Source organism: Podarcis erhardii (genome assembly GCF_964252035.2).
Source record: "Podarcis erhardii genome assembly, chromosome: 7".
Taxonomy (NCBI): domain Eukaryota; kingdom Metazoa; phylum Chordata; class Lepidosauria; order Squamata; family Lacertidae; genus Podarcis; species Podarcis erhardii.
This window is the reverse complement of record NC_138511.1, coordinates 91,091,405-91,111,257: the sequence shown is the minus strand read 5'-3', so window position 1 is coordinate 91,111,257 and position 19,853 is coordinate 91,091,405. Positions and strand designations below refer to the sequence as shown.

Here is a 19,853-nt window from a genome sequence, read left to right as displayed (position 1 = left end):
AGCCGTCGCTCCTCTCGACTACCTCTCCCGGCATGCAGCGCGGGGCGCAGGCGCGGGAGGGGCGGATCCCGGCATGCATTGCGCGCGAGAAACTCTCCTGATTGGCGGCGGCGAGCGGGAGCCGTATGCCCCACAGTGCATTGCGGCCAGGACTCCATTTCCCGACATGCCTTTCGGGACGGCTTCTTTCTGTGTGAGGGAAGGGCGGCTATTTCGCGCTCTGGCCGTTCCCCTCACACCTGTAGGTGCGCAAGAATGGATTTCCCGCCCGCATAAGCTGCCTGCGACGTTTTCCCCTCTGGCCGGAAGTGGCTTGACGTAGCAGCCCGAACTACATTTCCCATCGGGCTCCGCGGCGGAAAGGGGAGGGGGCTATTAAGCCCCGCCCCCTCCCCGTTGACTGGCGTAGCCTGTTGCTCCTGAGGCGGGTTCGCGATGGCGCCAACTATCCAGACTCAGGCGCAGCGGGAAGAGCCCGGGCACAGGTAGGGGTGACGTCACTGCCCTCTCCCGGACGCCTGGGTCCCCTGGGGAAGAGGGGAGGGGGAAGCGGGGAGGGGTCTCCTTCTCCCTCCCCCCCCGCCCCCCAAAGAGTTCTCCGCAGAGGGGGAGGGGCTGAGCCCGGACTCCTGGGTCCCTCGGCCAGGCGCCTTGGAGTCGCTTCCCTTAAAAAGTGAGAAATAAAGTGAGGAAGAAAGCAGCAGACAGAAGTAACAATAGTACTCAGGTGGCTCCCGCCTATTAGAATCCCAGAAGAGTTGGAAGAGACCCCAAGGGCCATCGAGTCCAACCCCCTGCCAAGCAGGAAACACCATCAGAGCACTCCTGACATATGGTTGCCAAGCCTCTGCTTAAAGACCTCCAAAGAAGGAGACTCCACCACACTCCTGGGCAGCAAATTCCACTGTCAAACAGCTCTTACTGTCAGGAAGTTCTTCCTAATGTTTAGGTGGAATCTTCTTTCTTGTAGTTTGGAGCCATTGCTCCATGTCCGCTTCTCTGGAGCAGCAGAAAACAACCTTTCTCCCTCCTCTATGTGACATCCTTTTATATATTTGAACATGGCTATCATAGCACCCCTTAACCTCCTCTTCTCCAGGCTAAACATGCCCAGCTCCCTTAGCCGTTCCTCATAAGGCATCGTTTCCAGGCCTTGGACCATTTTGGTTGCCCTCCTCTGGACACGTTCCAGTTTGTCAGTGTCCTTCTTGAACTGTGGTGCCCAGAACTGGACACAGTACTCCAGGTGAGGTCTGACCAGAGCAGAATACAGTGGCACTATTACTTCGCTTGGTCTAGATCAGTGTTTCCCAACCTTGGGTCTCCAGCTGTTTTTGGACTACAACTCCCATCATCCCTTGCTAGCAAGACCAATGAATTGTAGTCCAACAGCAGCTGGAGACCCAAGGTTGGGAAACACTGATCTAGATGCTATACTCCTATTGATGCAGCCCAGAATTGCATTGGCTTTTTTAGCTGCCGCGTCACACTGTTGGCTCATGTCAAGTTTGTGGTCAACCAAGACTCCTAGATCCTTTTCACATGAACTGCTCTCAAGCCAGGTGTCACCCATCTTGTATTTGTGCCTCTCATATTGTTTTAATTCGTCTCAAAAACTGCATTTAACACTGTGTTTTGATGCTGAAAACTGCCTTGGGACCTTGGGGGTGAGAAGACAGGTAAGGAATAATGCCTCTCATAATATGGACAAGCTGAAAGGTGGGCAGAGAGGGGCGACCAAGACGATCAAGGGTCCAGAAACCAAGCCTGATGAGGAATGGTCGAAGGAGGTTTAGCCTGGAAAAGAGGAGACTGAGGGGAGATATTATGGCCATCTTCAAACACAGGTGAAACTCGGAAAAAATTAGAATATTGTGGAAAAGTTCATTGATTTCATCAATGCCATAATCATCACAATTATAACAAATACAGGCTTGACATATCTCGCAATGCATGTCATGAGTATCTCATATATTCGTTTCACCCTTTGAGTTGAATAACTGAAATAAATGAACTTTTCCACAATATTCTAATTTTTTGAGTTTCACCTGTATCTTAAGGGCCGACACCTGGAAGGTGGTGCAAACTTGTGGGGGGTGGGGGTGGGCAGGGCCTGAACCAATGAATTCAAAAGAAGATTCTGATTAAACCGTTCCACCAAGTCTCATTTATTAGGTGCCGGCATCTCTGTGCTAAAGTATCAGTAACCCCATCTCTCTGTCTCTTTTTCCTCAGGCCCAACTCCCACCGGACGCTTCCTGAGAGGTAAAGATCACCCCCTCGCCATCCCTCTCCTCTTGCTTGGAGGGTGGCAAGTGGTCTCACCTCCCTTTCTCACCTTTCCCTTTTGCAGGTCAGGGGTGGTGTGTCGCGTCAAGTATTGCAACAGTCTCCCCGATATCCCCTTCGACCCCAAGTTCATCACATACCCATTTGACCAGAACAGGTGAGCAAGGAGAGGCTCAGATGTGAGGCTGTCGTTTTCTGCACATTAGCACATCCACAGTGGCTCCACAGGGTCTTAAACAGACCAGACTGACTTTTCTGCAGTGCATGGCGAGTTAATTGTGGAGTTATATCTGCAGGTTATCAGGCTGCAAAGCGTCGAATGGATATGACCTCTTAAGTTTGCATGTAAAAATAGATCATAGAAGATGTGCAATGCTTATGTGAAAAGTTACACAGAGGAAACAAAAGTGAATGGGCAGTCATTAGTTGGTAAAATGGTTTTTTATTTTATTTTACAAAATCTCTTTTAAGTTGGTGCTGTTTTATCTGCTCACATTTTTGTATTGCCATGTTCTGTTAGTATACAGATAGCTGCTTTAGGCATCATTCATGGAAAGGCAAGATCCATTCAGCATTTTTGAAAGGTGTCCCCAGTAAAATGGGTTGCAGATTTAAAGACTGTTTATATTTGTGGAAACCGCATATTGCCGGTTCATATTCTCTCCACTAATCTCTTTTAGCTTCTGCCTTCTGGAAGAAGGTCCAGGGTTATAAAGACTAGGACTAGCCGCCTGAGAAACAGTTTCTACCCAAATGCGATTTTGATTTTAAACGCAGTGTAAGGTAGTCTGTATGGGAGTATATTTAATTATGGAGTATCAGAGTTTTTAGGGGGTCAACCAGGCTGGGATAGTTGGGATAGCAGGCTTGTGGGTTTCTGAATGTCTGATGTAGATTGTTTCAGTTTCATTGTTCTGTATGGGACAATGACAATAAAGATTATTGTATTGTAAATTAGTGTTCAGAGGCATATTTTTGCAGATTAAAACTCATAAATAGAACTGCCCTTTAGCTGGAGAACGGTGCAGGCATTTTTTTATGACATACCCATGCAAAATTGGAAAATGCTTGTATATTTTGAAATAATTATCGTCCTTTGAAATTCTGCTTATGCATTTTCCGCTGCTTGACCTGCCTCTTGCTGCTGTCACCTTCCAGGTTTGTACAGTACAAAGCCACCTCTCTCGAGAAGCAGCACAAACATGACCTCCTGACTGAGCCCGACCTGGGGGTCACCATAGATCTAATCAACCCCGATACATATCGCATCGACCCCAACGGTGAGAGGAGTCGCGGGACCGGGAAATCTTAATAACCGTGCGGGACGTGGGTGGCACTGTAGTCTAAACCACACAGCCTCTTGGGGTTGCTGATCAGAAGGTCGGCGGTTCGAATCCCCGCGAGGGGGTGAGCTCCCGTTGCTCGGTCCCTGCTCTTGCCAACCTAGCAGTTTGAAAGCTCACCAGTGCAAGTAGATAAATAGGTACCGCTCTGGCGGGAAGATCATCGGCATTTCCGTGCGCTTTGGTTTCCGTCACAGTTGCGCCAGAAGCGGTTTAGTCATGCTGGCCACATGACCCGGAAAGCTGTCTGCGGACAAACGCTGGCTCCCTCTGAAAGCGAGACGAGCACCGCAACCCAATAGTCGCCTTTGACTGGACTTAACCATCCAGGGGTCCTTTACCTTTTTAATAACCGTGCACAGCAGTTGTGGGTTCCAATTGTGGAGATGTGACTGATACATTTTGGATTCCCATTGCGCAACCTGCTTGATGTCACACACAAATATGTTGTGTATTAGGATGCCAATTTTTAAATGTGGTTGCCCATCTGTCTGTTTCGGGAGGCAATAGAGGAGTGAAGTCGAACCGAAGTTCAAGAGTTACCTACAGCACCTACTTTGGCTGCAGAGACCGATATGGGAGAGACATGTTTTGTTGCAGCTGGGGCTGACAAAGGCATCCAGTTGAGCCACTGCAGATGCACCATGATGTTTCTTCTCTCTTCGCTTCTCCCAGCGGTCATTTCTCCTATGGTCATTACATGAGCTGACTGTCTCCAGTCACTGCGGTTGTCTGCAAGGAATTCCCCACAAGGCCTGGGTTGATGTCCATGGCAAAAAAAGCCCACTTTAATTGTCTACGATTGGTACATCTTAATGTGACTGTATCAGGCTGTCATGGATGTGCTGAAGACAATCAGAACTCCAGGAAGTCTGGCCAGAGGCGGATTCCCAAGATTTGGCTGAAATAGGTAGACCAGGCTAGGTGTGTAAATAAGGGGCAACAGCCTTCGGCCTCTAACCACTGCTGCACCTTCTTTGGCTTCTTGCAGTTCTTCTAGATCCCGCCGACGAGAAGTTGCTGGAGGAGGAGATCCAAGCACCAACCAGTTCCAAGAGGTAATGCTTTTCACCTGGGCCGGGATTCTAAACCCCAAAGCACTCCTCCGACTGCAGACGCTTGTGAGAAAACCCTTTTCTGCTCTCTGTTGTGTCCCTTATCTCGCTTCCGGTTGCTTGCCCATCAGCGGCTTTGTTTCAACACCCACTTCCCTCTTTCAAAAAAAAGAAAGAGCATGATCTGCTTTTCTCCCCTGGGCAATTTGGCTCCAGGGACCACGCATTTGCTCCATAAGACGCACAGACATTTCCCCTTACTTTTTAGGAAGAAAAAAGCGCGTCTTATGGAGCGAAAAATACAGTATATGTTAGGTGGGAAAAATACTCTTAGAATCATAGAATTCTAGAGTTGGAAGGGACCCCTGGGGGTCATCTAGCTCAACCCCCTGCAATGCAGGAATTCTGGCCGCAGGCATCCCTGGGTGGGCTTGAACCACCAACCTTCTGGTTAACAGCCAGTTGCACTGACCTGCTGCACAGCAGGAGGGCTCTTCATTGATAATAATAATAATAATAATAATAATAATAATAATAATAAAAAAAAAATTATTTATACCCCGTCCTCCCCAGCCAGAGCTGGGCTCAGGGTGGCTAACACCAGTAAAATTACAGTAAAAACATAATGGGGGGAAAACCAATTTAAAATACAGGTTAAAATACAATTTAAAATGCAGCCTCATTTTAAAAGTAGCCCATAGATCAAAACCATAAGGGGAGGGAAACATAAGGGTCAGACTGAGTCCAAACCAAAGGCCAGGCAGAACAGCTCTGTCTTGCAGGCCCTGCAGAAAGATGTCAAGTCCCACAGGGCCCTGGTCTCTTGTAACAGAGCGTACCACCAAGTCGGGGCCAGTACTGAAGAAGTCCTATGAAGTAGCTCAGTGAAATGAAGCAACTTGTACATTTCTGTTGCCAGTAGGAGTGGCCAAGGATAACCCAGCAGCTTTTCCTTCCTACGTCTTTCTCACAGGTGTGGCAGACCATCTTGAGGGCTAGGAACGTGGCTGTGGGAATTGGAGGCTTGCAGTACTCAGAAATGCCTCTGGAGGGAGACAAGAGACGGGGATTCTTCCTAAAAAAAATTAAAATCTCTTTCTCTTTGCAGATCCCAGCAGCATGCCAAGGTGGTGCCATGGATGAGGAAGACCGAATACATCTCCACAGAGTTCAACCGCTACGGCGTCTCCAACGAGAAGCCGGAGGTTAAGTGAGTAGAAATTAAACATATTTTTAAAAGCTGCTGTTTCAACATAAAAAAAAATAGTGATGAACCTGATAAATCTTTGAGTTTCTGGACCAGGCCTTCAAAGCCTCCAGGGATCTGTTTCAGCCAGTTTCCCACAGTTCCTCCTGAGGACCCTGTGGTCTTCCTTTACCTGGGTAAACGACTCCTTTCTGATACATATTTCTTTCCTGGTTGTCAATCAGGATTGGCGTGTCTGTCAAGCAACAGTTCACAGAGGAAGAGATCTACAAGGACAGAGATAGCCAGATTGCGGCCATCGAGAAGACCTTTGAGGATGCTCAGAAGTCGGTGAGCTGCCTGGGGTGGTACCATTTTTTGGGAAGTGAAACCGCTGTCCTCTCATTGTTGCACTTTTGTAAAGGGGATGATGATGATGATTGACAGATTGATGGACTCACCCTGAGGTTCCAGGGCGGGTTAAGTATTAAAACACAATAGGTAAAGGTAAAGGGACCCCTGACCATTAGGTCCAGTCGTGGCAGACTCTGGGGTTGGGGCGCTCATCTCGCTTTACTGGCTGAGGGAGCCGGCGTACAGCTTCCGCGTCATGTGGCCAGCAGGACTAAGCCGCTTCTGGTGAACCAGAGCAGCGCACGGAAACGCCGTTTACCTTCCCGCTGGAGTGGTACCTATTTATCTACTTGCACTTTGACATGCTTTCAAACTGCTAGGTTGGCAGGAGCAGGGACCGAGCAACGGGAGCTCACCCCGTCGCGGGGATTTGAACCGCCGACCTTCTGATCGGCATGCCTTAGGCTCTGTGGTTTAACCCACAGCGCCACCCGCGTCCCTTTAATTAAAACACAATACTCAGAGCTTGAAGCTGCCCACCTGGCCAGGAAATGCAGAGGTGAGCGGCAAATAAATATATTTACTGTGTCCCTTTGGGAGGACAATGCTTTTCGGGGATTTGGGGGCGCAGTTCTGAGAAGCTTATTGGTGTCCTTGCCTCTGCTGGCCTCACCCACATTTCTCACTTCCAAATTCTGCCTCCAGATCGCTCAGCACTACAGCAAGCCTCGGGTGACACCGGTGGAGGTCATGCCTGTCTTCCCTGACTTCAAGGTGAGATCGAAAGAAGGGACAGTTGGATTATTTTATTTTGATTATTATTATTCTTTATAATCACTCTTTCCTCCAGGGACATCGAATAACTTACAAAAAAAATCAGTCAAAAATCTAACTTTAACATACATAAAAATCATCCTCCTATTAGTTATGCATAACAGTATATATTCTTTTGTCCCTATTCATTTATCCTAATTTTTCCCCCTCCCTTCCTCCCTCCCCTTTACCCCTCCCCCCAAAAAACTTGTTCTCTCTTCAAATCTTTAACCATGTGCACAGATTAATCATTCTAATTTGGATGCTTGGGTTGGCTCCCCCCCCCCCGTGCTATCCAATTCCTATAACTTGCCCATTTATTCAAAATCTTTTGACCTTTGTTATCCCTTGTTTCTTCCCTCATTACCTCTTCAAATACATCAGATTGTATATGTTCAAAAACATAGTCATTCCATTTTTCCATTGTCCATTTATCCTTTTCTTTCCATCCTGATGCAGTAACAAGCATACCAGCTAAGATCATAATTTTATTTTTTTATTTTTTTCACTTCAATGAGCCTTTATTCCTTTTTTTAAAAAATAATATTTATTGAAGTTTCAAAAAATTACAAAAAGAAAAAAGAGAAAAAGAAAAACAGAAAATACAAAATACAAAAAATAAAAACAATTAAAAACAAGTCAATCTTTCCATGTCTTATCTTTCATTTGCTTGTTTCCTTGACCTCCTCACACCTCCCTTTTTTGTATTCTAGTTCAATTAGTTATTTCAGCAAATCCTTTCCATCTTTGTTTTAATCTTAATAATTTATCTTAATATATTGTAAATTACATTCTGACCTGTTGACAATCCATTTTTACTTAATCCTTTATAACATTACTGCTAAAACCACATAACTTCATTCCAGCATCCTTCTAACATTCCTTAATTTTACAATGTTTCTGTAGATAGTCTTTAAATTTCTTCCAATCTTCTTCTACTGACTCTTCTCCCTGGTTTCGGATTCTGCCAGCTAAGATCATAATTTTATACCAATCTTGCTCTTTCCTTTCTATTTTACTATTCCCCAGGATTCCTGAGATAAGCATTTCTCTATATATGTGCATATACCCCTAACTCTTGACCGCAGTGCCAGCACTTAGGACTCAATCCTTTAACTATGTATGGGGGCAGCTGGATCTAAGGTGTTTGGGGCTTTGTATACAGCAGCCCTGCTCTCGCCACTAGGCCTCTCTCTACCTACTCTGTTCCTATGGTTTTTCGGCTGCAAAGCATCCTTTCCTGTTCATTTGCGAAGGGTCCGGAGGCAGGGAGAGTGAGATTAGAGAGGTGGTGGGCTCTTGGCAAAGATGGATGAACCACCGAGCGAAACAAGCACTTATTTAGGGCATCAAGGGAAGGGGGGAAGCCACAGAAATTTCCCATGGCCGGATTTTTAACATTTAGTGGTCACAAATTGCTCAGGTGGGCGTTCCTTTTCTCAGCCAAAGTATATTAAAAATCCCAAAAGAACAACTATGCAACAAGGCAGGAGGGATGCCTTATGTCCATGAAGTATAGAAGCAGGATTGGTTTTGAGGATCTGATCAAAGACTTTGCATTTGGAAAAAGTAGGGGAAAACTTTTTGAATACAAATAAAGCGGAAGTGCAGGTGTACCTTGGTTCTCGGACAGAATGCGTCCGGGGAGTCTTGTTCGGCTTCCGAAACTCATTCGAAAACCGGAATGCTCACTTCTGGTTTTCGATCATTCGGGAGCTGAAACGTACGAATTCCAAGGCATTCGGCAACCAAGGTAGAACTGTATACAAAAATGAGCATTATTTTCTATGTTGCCGTAGGTTTTGTCTCATTTCGAAAAATAAAATTTTATTTTGTGGTTTATAATTGCATATATTTGGGGTTAGATAGATATGGGGGCACCAAAATATTTTAAGTGCTTTGGGGATATAAAGGTCTTAATCCGGGCCTCTCTGCCTAAGAGGAGAGTAAGACTCAGGGGGTGGAGTAGTAGTCACAGAGCCCCTCCCCCCTGGTTCTCGCACCCACTCCCTGTTTTTGCACGCAGAAGCCCCTCATTTATTCTCCTCAGACCGCACAGTCAGGCCCGTTTGGGGCGAATCCTGGAGCATAGCTGTCAACTTTTCCCTTTTCTTGCGAGGAATCCTATTCGGAATAAGGGAAGTTCCCTTAAAAAATGGGAAACATTGACAGCTATATCCTGGAGACGTGGGGATGAGGCACTTCTAGGCCCTGCCAGCTCTGTGCCATTTCTGGAGGGCTCTTGCGGTGCCGTAAGCTGTTCTTCCGCCCTCTGCCAGATGTGGATCAACCCCTGCGCCCAGGTCATCTTCGACTCTGACCCAGCACCCAAGGACACCAGTGGGTCAGCCGCCCTCGAGATGATGTCCCAGGCCATGATTAGGTAAGGAAATGCAGCTCTCTTCACGGGAGACGGGAATTATTCCAAGCCTCACTTTGAGAAGCTGTGCTGAGGGTTGAACCTGAGGGTTGAACCTGAGGCCTTCTGCATGCTGGGCAGGTGTCCTGCCACCAAACCATAGCTGTCAACTGTCCCTTATTTGGCGGGAAAGTCCCTCACCCCAGCGCCGTCTCCTGCTGCTGTCCCTTATTGATGATGTCCCTTAAATTCCCCGGGTTTCAAAGGAAGCAGCTCCTCTCCCTCCCTCCCTGCCGGCCAGGGAGGAGGGAGGCTCCAACTGTGTTGCTTGGCTGCGTTGCTCACCCAATAAGGAGTCTAAGAACGACTGGGGGGTGGAGCTTGCATTCCTTGTGCCAATCAAATCGGCCGTGTTGCCTGGGGACTCGCCTTTGCTCAGCGCTTCCCAGCGGAGAGGTGACGGTGGTTTTCCTTGCTGCGTCCCCTTTGCCGGGTTGCTGCGCTGTGGGAACCACCGCTTGAGGCTTCGTTTGGCTGCTGGCTGGGCTTTCTGCCTTTGGCTCAGAGGGGCTCAGAAGTTGAACATACCTGTGCTCTGAAAATCCCTTATTTTGGCTGCTGATCCCTTATTTTCGAGGCTGCAGGTCCCTTATTTTCAAATCTGTAAGTTGACAGCTACGCACCAAACTCCAGTCTCTCCATGACAAACTGGTTTGCTACTGGATTCCATGCAAGAGATAACCTACCTACCTTCCTTCCTTCCTCTCTCTCTCTCTCTCTCTCCCCCACCCCCCATTCCAGGGGCATGATGGATGAGGAAGGGAACCAGTTTGTGGCCTACTTCCTCCCTGTGGACGACACGATGCGCAAACGAAAACGAGACCAAGACGAAGAGATGGACTACGCTCCCGAGGATGTGTACGTGTGCCAACTGGGAGGGCGCACGTGTTGTCTGGTTAAGAAAGCTAAACATTACAGTTACAGATAGGTAGCCGTGTTGGTCTGCCATGGTCAAAACAAAATAAAAAAATTCCTTCCAGTAGCACCTTAAAGACCAACTGAGTTAGTTCTAGGTATGAGCTTTCGTGTGCATGCACACGAAAGCTCATACCTAGAACTAACTCAGTTGGTCTTTAAGGTGCTACTGGAAGGAATTTTTTTATTTTGTCTAAACATTACAGGGAGACTTTTTTTAAAAAAAATCCCCGCACTTGGAAAACCAGCATGTCAGGCGTGTTTCCTGCCCAAGCCGTCTCCCTGACACACTACCTTTTTCATGCAGGGACATGTTTGCTCAAAAGTCATCTTAAAAAGAGATAAGCCTGTTTACATATTATAAGGGAGGGGAAAAGGTCAATTATTATTTCATCCAAAGTGGCCAGGAAGTCTAGCGTGGACTGCAGGGTATCATAGCCCCATGAAATGGAAGGCTCTTTTGCAGATACAGAGATTGTGCTTGCAAATCTGTCAGAGGCATTTTCAAATACAGTGGTGCCTCGCAAGACGAAAAGAATCCGTTCCGCGAGTCTCTTCGTCTTGCGTTTTTTTCGTCTTGCGAAGCAAGCCCATTAGCGGATTAGCGCTATTAGCGGCTTAGCGGGCTTAGCAGATCAGCTGATAAGCGGCTTAGCCGATCAGCTGTTAAGCGGCTTAGCGGATCAGCTGTTAAGCGGATCAGCTGATAAGCGGCTTAGCGGCTTGGGAAAAAGGGGGGGGGGAGGAAAAAACCCCCGCAGGAACTCGCAAGACATTTTCGTCTTGCAAAGCAAGCCCATAGGAAATTCGTTTTGCGAAGCACCTCCAAAACGGAAAACCCTTTCGTCTAGCGGGTTTTCCGTCTTGCGAGGCATTCGTCTTGCGGGGCACCACTGTACCATCAGAGGAACTCCAGTCAGGGGCGTGTGGCTCAGCCTGTGGTCTTCGGGAACTTCAAAACTCTCAAAGTCTAAAGGATCATAGGAAAAGAGGTTCTCCATTTCTGGATAGTCTTCAGTAACCATGCTGCTGCTTTCAACTCTGTTTGCAGTTTCAGTAGCCTTTTTCATAGAAGACTTTTTTTTCCTTTTGGGAAGTTGCTCTTTGTTGTTGTTAAAGGCCTATTCAAATTTCCTAGAACCTCCCTGACAGACTGGAATGCTGCTGGATTTATGTCTGCTGTCCTTCCGACAAGTGGAGTCTTGGGGCAAGACCTTTCAGCAAAACTCTTTGACGGTGCAGATACCAATTTCACCCGACCCTTAGAAGAAGCAACCGCGCCAATTTCATCATTCTCTTTTTCTATGTACCATATTTTTCTCTCTACACCAGACCATAAGACGCACCTAGTTTTTGGAGGAGGAAAACAAGAAAAAAAATATTCTGAATCTCAGAAGCCAGAACAGCAAGAGGGATCACTGCGCAGCGAAAGCAGCGATCCCTCTTGCTGTTCTGGCTTCTGGGATAGCTGCGCAGCCTGCATTCGCTCCATAAGACGAACACACATTCCCCCTTACTTTTTAAGAGGGAAAAAGTGAGTCTTATAGAGCAAAAAATACGGTAAATTTGTGTTGCCATCACTTTGACATCCAAGGATTGCTGCCTAATCAAAGAACACTAAAAGCGATAACACCACCAACCTTGGGGAGGACCTTCTGACAGCAAGGGCTGTTCAGCAGAAGAACGGCCTCCGATTCTCCTTCCTTGGAGGTTTTTAAACAAGAGATTGGATGGCAATGCTTCGAGGATTCAGCTGTGATTCCTGCGTTGGACCAGATGACAGTTCTGTGCTTATATTTTGAAGGAGCCTGGCTAGAACCGTTTGCCCTCTCAGCCGATGGGATTATTGGAGGGGGACAGGAGAACACCTCAGAATGAATATGGGGCTGCACCAAAGCCCTCACCCTTTTCTTTCTATCCTCCTCCTCCAGGTACGAGTACAAGATCGCCCGGGAATACAACTGGAACGTCAAGAACAAAGCCAGCAAGGGCTACGAGGAAAACTACTTCTTCATCTTCCGGGAGGGTGACGGAGTCTATTACAACGAACTGGAGACCAGGTGAGGCAGAGGGAGAAAGTGAAGCCTTTTTTTGGGGGGGGGGGAGCCGCCCAGCCTTTTCCTTTCTCCACTGAGCACATGGTTAACCTGTGGAACTCCCTGCCACAGGAGACAGGGATGGCCACCAACGAAGACGGCTTTCAAACAGGATTAGGCACTTTTATTTATGTATTTCTTGTTTCTTGTTTGCTCCCTTTGTATACTGCCTTTAATCTGAAGATGAAAGTTTGCGGTGTAAAAATGCAAAAGGGAAGCACAAAATAGATAACGAAAACAAAGACAAAAGCAAAACAAAAACAAATGATGAAGGAAGAGAAAGATATCAGTGGCTACTTGCCATGATAGCTATAATAATAATAATTTTTTAAATTTCTATCCCGCCCTCCCCAGCCGAAGCCGGGCTCAGAGCGGCTAACAACAATAAAAGTAACACAGCATTCTAAAATCAATTCATTTTAAAATCAATTCAGAATCAAATTAATGGCAATCATTGGGCTAGAGTTTTATGAGGATTACCAAAGGAGGGGGTCAGACTGTGCCCTGGCCAAAGGCCTGGTGGAACAGCTCTGTCTTGCAGGCTCTGCAGAAAGATGTCAAGTTCCGCAGGGCCCTAGTCTCTTGGGACAGAGCGTTCCACCAGAACCACAGCCGAAAAAGCCCTGGTTCTGGTTGAGGCCAGCCTAACCTCCCTGTGGCCCGGGACCTCCAAGATGTTTTTATTTGAAGACTATAAGGTCCTCCATGGGACGTACCAGGAGAGGCGGTCCCGTAGGTACGAGGGTCCTAGGCCGTATAGGGCCTCTGCCTCCCTGGTCAGAGGCGGTAAATGCTTCTGAACGCCAGTTTCTGGAAATGGCAGGAGGGGAGAGTTGCTCCTGTACTCAAATCCTGCTTGCGGCTTTCCCATAATGGCACACTAGGATCTCATGGAACCTCCAGGTCCAGAGGCAGTCTATCTAGACTTTTGGGTATTTGGCCACTGTGAGACTAGATGGGCCTGATCCAGCAACCTCTTCTTACTCCTTTCCCTCCAGCACATGAGCACATGTTGCATCTGAGCTGTAAGTCCTGCGTGGCAGGGGTGGGCTGGATGACCTTTGGGGGTCCCTTCCAATACTTTGAATTTATGAAATAAGGGCCTCCCCAGAGATATCCCATTGTGCTCCCTCTGCTGGTCACCACCGTGACCCCGCTAAGTAGCGCAGGCGGTTCTGGCATGCAACCAGCCCCTCGCCGCCCCCAATTTTGTGCAACGCGCACCGACACTCGAGGGCTGTATCCTGCTGCCACGGCGTGTGTGAATGCGCAGAGGGAGTCGGGCCCCTGCTCCCTCCTTAACCTCTCCCTCCCCATCGCAGAGTCCGGCTGAGCAAGCGGCGAGCCAAGGCCGGGGTGCAGTCGGGAACCAACGCCGTTCTGGTGGTGAAGCACCGAGATATGAACGAGAAGGAGCTGGAAGCCCAGGTAAGGCTGGAGAGACCCAGGGGACCCAGGAATCCTGGCTCTCAGCTTCCACCCCATCTCTATTTTCTTATTTTTTTAATTTTTTATTAGTTTTTCAACATAATCATTTTCAACAATAACTAAACGTACTTTTACATTTTTTTTTACTTCCATCAATCACATCTGAAAATTTTCCAATCTATTCATTTGATTTACATTTCTTATTTTCACTATTACACTTAGGTCTCATATTTAATATCTCCTTTCTCTTCTTTGTAACACTTCGTACATTTCTCCTTACAAAACTTCTAGCGTAATTTGTTGATTACAGTTGCTCTTCAAATAATTCGTATATTTCTTCCAATCTTCTGTAAATCTCTGGTCAGGCAGGTTTCGAATTCTTTTTGTCATTTTATCCAATTCTGCGTAGCCCATTAATTTTGTCTGCCATTCTTCTTTCGTCAGAATTTCTTCTTGCTTCCATTTCTGGGCTAACAATACTCTTGTTGCATATAAAAACAATTTTACATCCTGTCTATTAATATCCTTACCTATAACGCCAAGTAGAAATGCTTCTGGTTTTTTTAGAAATGTATATTCCAACATCTTTTTCAACTCATTATGCATCATTTCCCAGAAGTTTTTTACTTTCTTACATTCCCACCACATATGATAAAATGTTCCTTCGAGTTTCTACCCCATCTCACTGCCCCGCTCTGGCCATTGGAGCTGGCCGGATGCTTAATGGAAGCGAGGATCATTGACGGAATTAGAACCAATTCCTAGAGAGAGGAGAGGCAAACCACTGCCTATCAGCCACCACTTGTTGTTGTTTCATCGTTTAGTCGTGTCCGCCTCTTCGTGACCCCCTGGACCAGAGCACGCCAGGCACTCCTGTCTTCCACTGCCTCCCGCAGTTTAGTCAAACTCATGCTGGTAGCTTCGAGAACACTGTCCCACCATCTCGTCCTCTGTCGTCCCCTTCTCCTTGTGCCCTCCATCTTTCCCAACATCAGGGTCTTTTCCAGAGAGTCTTCTCTTCTCATGATGTGGCCAAAGTCTTGGAGCCTCAGCTTCAGGATCTGTCCTTCCAGTGAGCACTCAGGGCTGATTTCCTTCAGAATGGAGAGGCTGGATCTTCTTGCAGTCCATGGGACTCTCAAGAGTCTCCTCCAGCACCAGAATTCAAAAGCATCCATTCTTTGGCGATCAGCCTTTTTTATGGTCCAGCTCTCACTTCCATACATCACTACTGGGAAAACCAGAGCTTGAACTATACATAGCTTTAACCATAGCTTTAACTATATTGGCCACCACTAGGGATACAGAAATCCAGTTCGGTCCTTGGCACCTGGGGCCTGGTGCACCTCAATCTCTGAAGGCCAGGCCTTCTCTTCCGGTTGAAATTCTCTGGAAAGGAGAAATTCCCCCTGGGAAGGAAGGTGCCTCTGCTCACTGGTACCTTTGGGGTTCCTAAGTTCCAAGAGCACTTTTGGCCATGGCAGTTCGGTAGAGCCTCCATGTTCCGAAGCAGTCTATACCGGGGGGGGGGAGGGTCAGGAGAGAACAGGGCTTTTCCCACCATGCTTGCTAGATAGGTTCTCAGGGGTATCCCATCAGCCGCTGTTGAGGGGGCAGAGTGCTCGACCCTTCGGCTGGTCTTGGCCGGGTTAGGCTAAGTAAGGGGTTGCCAAGGTTTAAATCGCCCGGGCCGGTTCACTCCAGCGGAGATCCCTCTGAGAGCCAGATTGCGCGTGCGCATGAGCAGGCGCGATTTCTGGCATCTGTGTCTGCGCAGGTGCGATTTCTGGCGTCTTCATCTGCACAGATGCAATTTCCGGTGTTATGCGCAGACGCAATTTCTGCTGACACAAGTCCCTGCGCCATGTTGTGCCGGTTTGCTGCAGTGCGCGGGGACTCGCCGAGCAGGTGGCTTGGTTTGGGGGCGGCTCCTGGGCCAGTTAAAAGACCCCCATGGGCCTTAGGTTGCTGACCCCTGGGCTAAGTGAACCCAGAACCAGGGGAAGTGTCATAATAGTAATATAACAATAATTTATTATTTATACCCCGCCCATCTGGCTGGGTTTCCCCAGCCACTCTGGGCGGCTCCCAATAGAGTATTAAAAATGGAATCAAACTTTAAAAACTTCCTAAACAGGGCTGCCTTCAGATGTCTTCTAAAAGTCAGATGCAGTGGTTGTTTCTTTCCTTGATATCTGATGGGAGGGCGTTCCACATTGCGGGCGCCACCACCGAGAAGGCCCTCTGCCTGGTTCCCTGTAACCTCACTTCTTGCAGGGAGGGAACCACCACAAGGCCCTCGGTGCTGGACCTCAGTGTCCGGGCTGAACGATGGGGGTGGAGACTGACTGGATGACAAGGAGTGGTGGGAGGCACCGGCCGGGGAACCCCCAGGGAGATCCCAGAGGAGGGAGGCTCTGAACCCCGGGGGTTGATGGAGCGGTCAGAGGGAGATTGGAAGGGGATGCTGGATACAGACAGGACAACGGGGTTTAGTGAGCAGGAGGAACCTGTGACAGGGAGCAGCTCAGACTCTGAGGCTGAAGCAGCCGGGGGGGGGGCTGAAGCAGAGGAAGGGGGTCCAGAGGCTGCTGAATTATCCAGGATATCTCCCTCTGCTGTTGCAACAAGTTTCCCTCTCCCCTGATCTCCCAATACAGTGGTGCCTCGCAAGACGAAATTAATCCGTTCCGTGAGGCTCTTCGTATAGCGGTTTTTTTGTCTTGCGAAGCAAGCCCATTGACGGCTTAGCGGATTAGCGCTATTAGCGGTTTAGCGGCTTTTAGCGGATCAGCTGATAAGCAGCTTAGCGGCTTAGGAAAAGGGGGGCCAAAGGGAAAAAAACCCGCAGGAACTCGCAAGACATTTCGTTTTGCGTAGCAAGCCCATAGGGAAATTCATTTTGCGAAGCGCCTCCAAAACGGAAAACCCTTTCGTCTAGCGGGTTTTCCGTCTTGCGAGGCGTTCGTCTTGCGGGGCACCACTGTAACATGCGAGATAGGGTGTGCAGATGCAACTTGAGAATGCTTGGGAAACATCCGGGAGAGGAGGAAACCTAGGTGGAAGCCCCCTGCCTCTTTGTTCTGACCTGCCTCTGACTCCAGCCCTGGCAGGAATGCCAGTGGAGTTGCTGGAAGTCAGCTGGGGGCGGTTTCTCCTTCCCCAAATGCCCCCTAACTCACAGCTCTGTCCCCTGCAGGAAGCCCGCAAAGCCCAGCTGGAGAACCACGAGCCGGAAGAGGAGGAGGAGGAGGAGATGGACCTGAGCAAAGAGGCCCAAGGCTCAGGTAGGTGCCCCTCTCTCCCTGGTGCCCCCTCTGCTCGCTGCTGAAGATGCCTGTGTGGCCAGGCGGCCACATTGCGAAATTTGCAGCCTCTGCTTTAAAGAACTCCCCCTGCATTTTGGCACCTGGTGGAACACTCCAAAGCAGCTCCATCGCTGTTGCCTCATTGGCTGGCGCAGTGGCATCCATGTTTCTTAAAGGGGGAGGTCCTGCCTTCCATCGTGACCCTCTTTGTTTAATGGGATGGGAACCGTATACAGTCATACCTTGAGTTACAGATGCTCCAGGGTGTGTTTTTGGGGGGGGGTTACGGACCGCCAAAACCCAGAAGTACCGGAACCGGTTACTTCCGGGTTTCGGCGGTCGCGCATGTGCAGAAGCGCTAAATCGCACTTTGTACATGTGCAGAGGCGCCAAATCACAACGCACGTGCGCAGACGCGCCACTGCGGGTTGCAAACGTGCATCCTGAACGGATCACGTTCGTAACCTGAGCATCCGCTGTATGTTGTCTTTACAGAAATATTGTGAAGAAGTGGACTCACTAGCAGGGTTTGAGTAAACACTTAACAATTAAGAAAGCGAGCCTGAAAGTCAAGATTTAATAAGGGGGAAATAATAAAGGGCAAGGTGTAATATGGAAAAGTATGGCACAAAAGCGGTAAGATTGTAACAATATCAAATTAAGAGATTAAGGTAGAATAAAACAGGCAGAAGTAAATAAGGAATCAGAAGAGGAAGCTGAGGGAAGTCATGGGTGAGGGGGATAGGGATTTATATATACTTTTTGTGATAAAAATGAGTGTGTTGAATATAAAACTGTACAACTTAATAAACTTAATAAAAAACTATTTAAAAGATAATAAACGGATGGCCCTGGCCCGTCCTCCCGCTTTAGGGTCCCCAGATGTTGTTGGACTACAACTCCCATCATCCCTGAGCTCTGGCCTTGCTAGGTAGGGGTGATGGGAGTTGTAGTTCAACAACATCTGGGGACCCACAGGTTGAGAAAGGCTGAGCTAGAGCATTGGGCGAGGAGAGGGCAGGGTTCAAATCTTCCCTGTTGGCCGTGAAGCTTACCCTGTGGCCCCCACGGGGGGGGGGGGAGTAGCCACTGCCTCTCTGCCCTTCCCCTACCTCAAAGGGTTGTTGTTGTGGAATTAAATGAGGGGGAAGAGTCATGTACTGCCACCTTGAGCCCCTTCGAAAGAAACGCAATAGGTCCCCCTGAAAAGCCAAGCTTTCCCCCGTTTTTCCCCTGCCCTCCGTGTACTCACATCTCTCTCTTTCCCGCTCGCCCTAGACGAGGAGCCGGAGAAAGGCAGCGAGAGCGAGAAGGAGGCCAGCGAGGCGGAGGAGGGCGAGGAGGAGGAGGAAGGGCGCTCGGCCAGCGAGAGCGAGCGGGAGGCCAGCGAAGGCGAGGGGGCTCCGGCCGAGGAGAGCGAGGAGGACGAGCGGGCGGCCCGAGACAAGGAGGAGATCTTCGGCAGCGACGACGACGAGGATGAGGACTCGGAGCAGGAGGGGGGCCAGCGCGACGAAGGCGAGAGTGGCAGTGACGAGGACGACGACGAGGAGGATGACGAGGAAGGGGGCGGCCGGCGCCAGCAGCACCGTGCCAGCAGCCAGAGCCCCCTCCACAGCGGCAGCGAGGACCACTCCAACCACGAGGAGGAGGAGGAAGAGGAAGGGGAGGTCAGCGCCAGCGAGGCCCCGTCCGAGTCCAGCGAGGAGGGCAGCGACAGCGACTGAGCAGGCCCTTTCGGAAGTCAACTTCACCCCTCTCCTGCGAGGAGCACACCTGGGAACGGACGGTACTTACCTTGGCTGGCTGGCTGGCTGCTTTGTCCCAGTTAAGCCCAGAGGATTCTGGGAATTTTCTTTCCTCCCGGCGAAAGAGGCGGATCGGAGGGCTGCCTCCCTGCCACCCGTTTCTGCCGATCTTCCGCCTCCGCCAGTGAACGCTTTGCCGCGAACCTTCTGCAGGAACGACTGGCGTTTGGGGTGTGCGGCGGGACACAGACTCACACGCATTTGGTTCTTTGGCTCCCCTTCTTGTGTTGTTCTTCCTGCTTTCCCACTGTACATAATGCGCCACACGGCAGCTCTCTCTTTCATCCACCCCAAAATAAAGTTTTTTGCTTCTTGATTCTCCACTCTCTCATTAATCAGGGCCACTTGCAACATCGTTGGGGCAAGTGTACTTATTTACAGCCATACCTCATGTTACGCTTGCTTCAAGTTGAGCGTTTTCAGGTTGCGTCCTGCGGCGACCCAGATGGAACGGAACTGGTTATTTCCGGGTTTCACCGCATGCGCAGAAGCGGCAGATCATGACCCGTGCACGTGCAGATGCGCGCTGCGTTCTGTTCAGGTTGTGAACGGGCCTCCGGAATGGATCCCATTCGCAACCAGAGGTACCACACTATTTCGGAAAATATTTGCCTTCCGCTCTTTTGTAAAAATTCATCAAATCGGGATGCAGCAATAAAACCATCCTCTAAAGCAGGCATCCCCCAGCCTGCGGCCCTCCAGACGTGTTGGGACTACAACTCTCATGATCCCTAGCTAGCAGGACCAGTGGTCAGGGATGATGGGAATTGTAGTCCCAAAACATCTGGAGGGCCGAAGGTTGGGGATGCCTGTTCTAAAGTCATAAAAAGTTAAATGCA

At 49.0% G+C, this 19,853-nt stretch overlaps 1 protein-coding gene across 1 annotated transcript; it reads left to right on the top strand.

Annotated features, from left to right (window-relative positions):
* Nucleotides 1-152: 152 nt before the first annotated feature.
* On the top strand, nt 153-19,330 carry PAF1 (PAF1 homolog, Paf1/RNA polymerase II complex component). The gene is made up of 14 exons (XM_081869139.1): nt 153-485; nt 2,236-2,265; nt 2,354-2,446; nt 3,448-3,569; nt 4,624-4,690; nt 5,796-5,897; nt 6,119-6,224; nt 6,933-7,001; nt 9,320-9,423; nt 10,201-10,317; nt 12,306-12,434; nt 13,793-13,898; nt 17,098-17,185; nt 18,485-19,330. The coding sequence occupies exons 1-14, from the start codon at nt 436-438 to the stop codon at nt 18,931-18,933; spliced, it is 1,632 nt and encodes a 543-aa protein (XP_081725265.1). The 5' UTR covers nt 153-435; the 3' UTR covers nt 18,934-19,330.
* Nucleotides 19,331-19,853: the final 523 nt, after the last annotated feature.

Coding starts and splice junctions, on each gene's coding strand:
- PAF1 (XM_081869139.1), top strand. CDS start 436: ATGGCGCCAACTATCCAGACTCAGGCGCAGCGGGAAGAGCCCGGGCAC. Junction 2,266..2,353: donor CACCGGACGCTTCCTGAGAG/GTAAAGATCACC, acceptor TCCCTTTTGCAG/GTCAGGGGTGGTGTGTCGCG. Junction 13,899..17,097: donor AGAAGGAGCTGGAAGCCCAG/GTAAGGCTGGAG, acceptor TGTCCCCTGCAG/GAAGCCCGCAAAGCCCAGCT.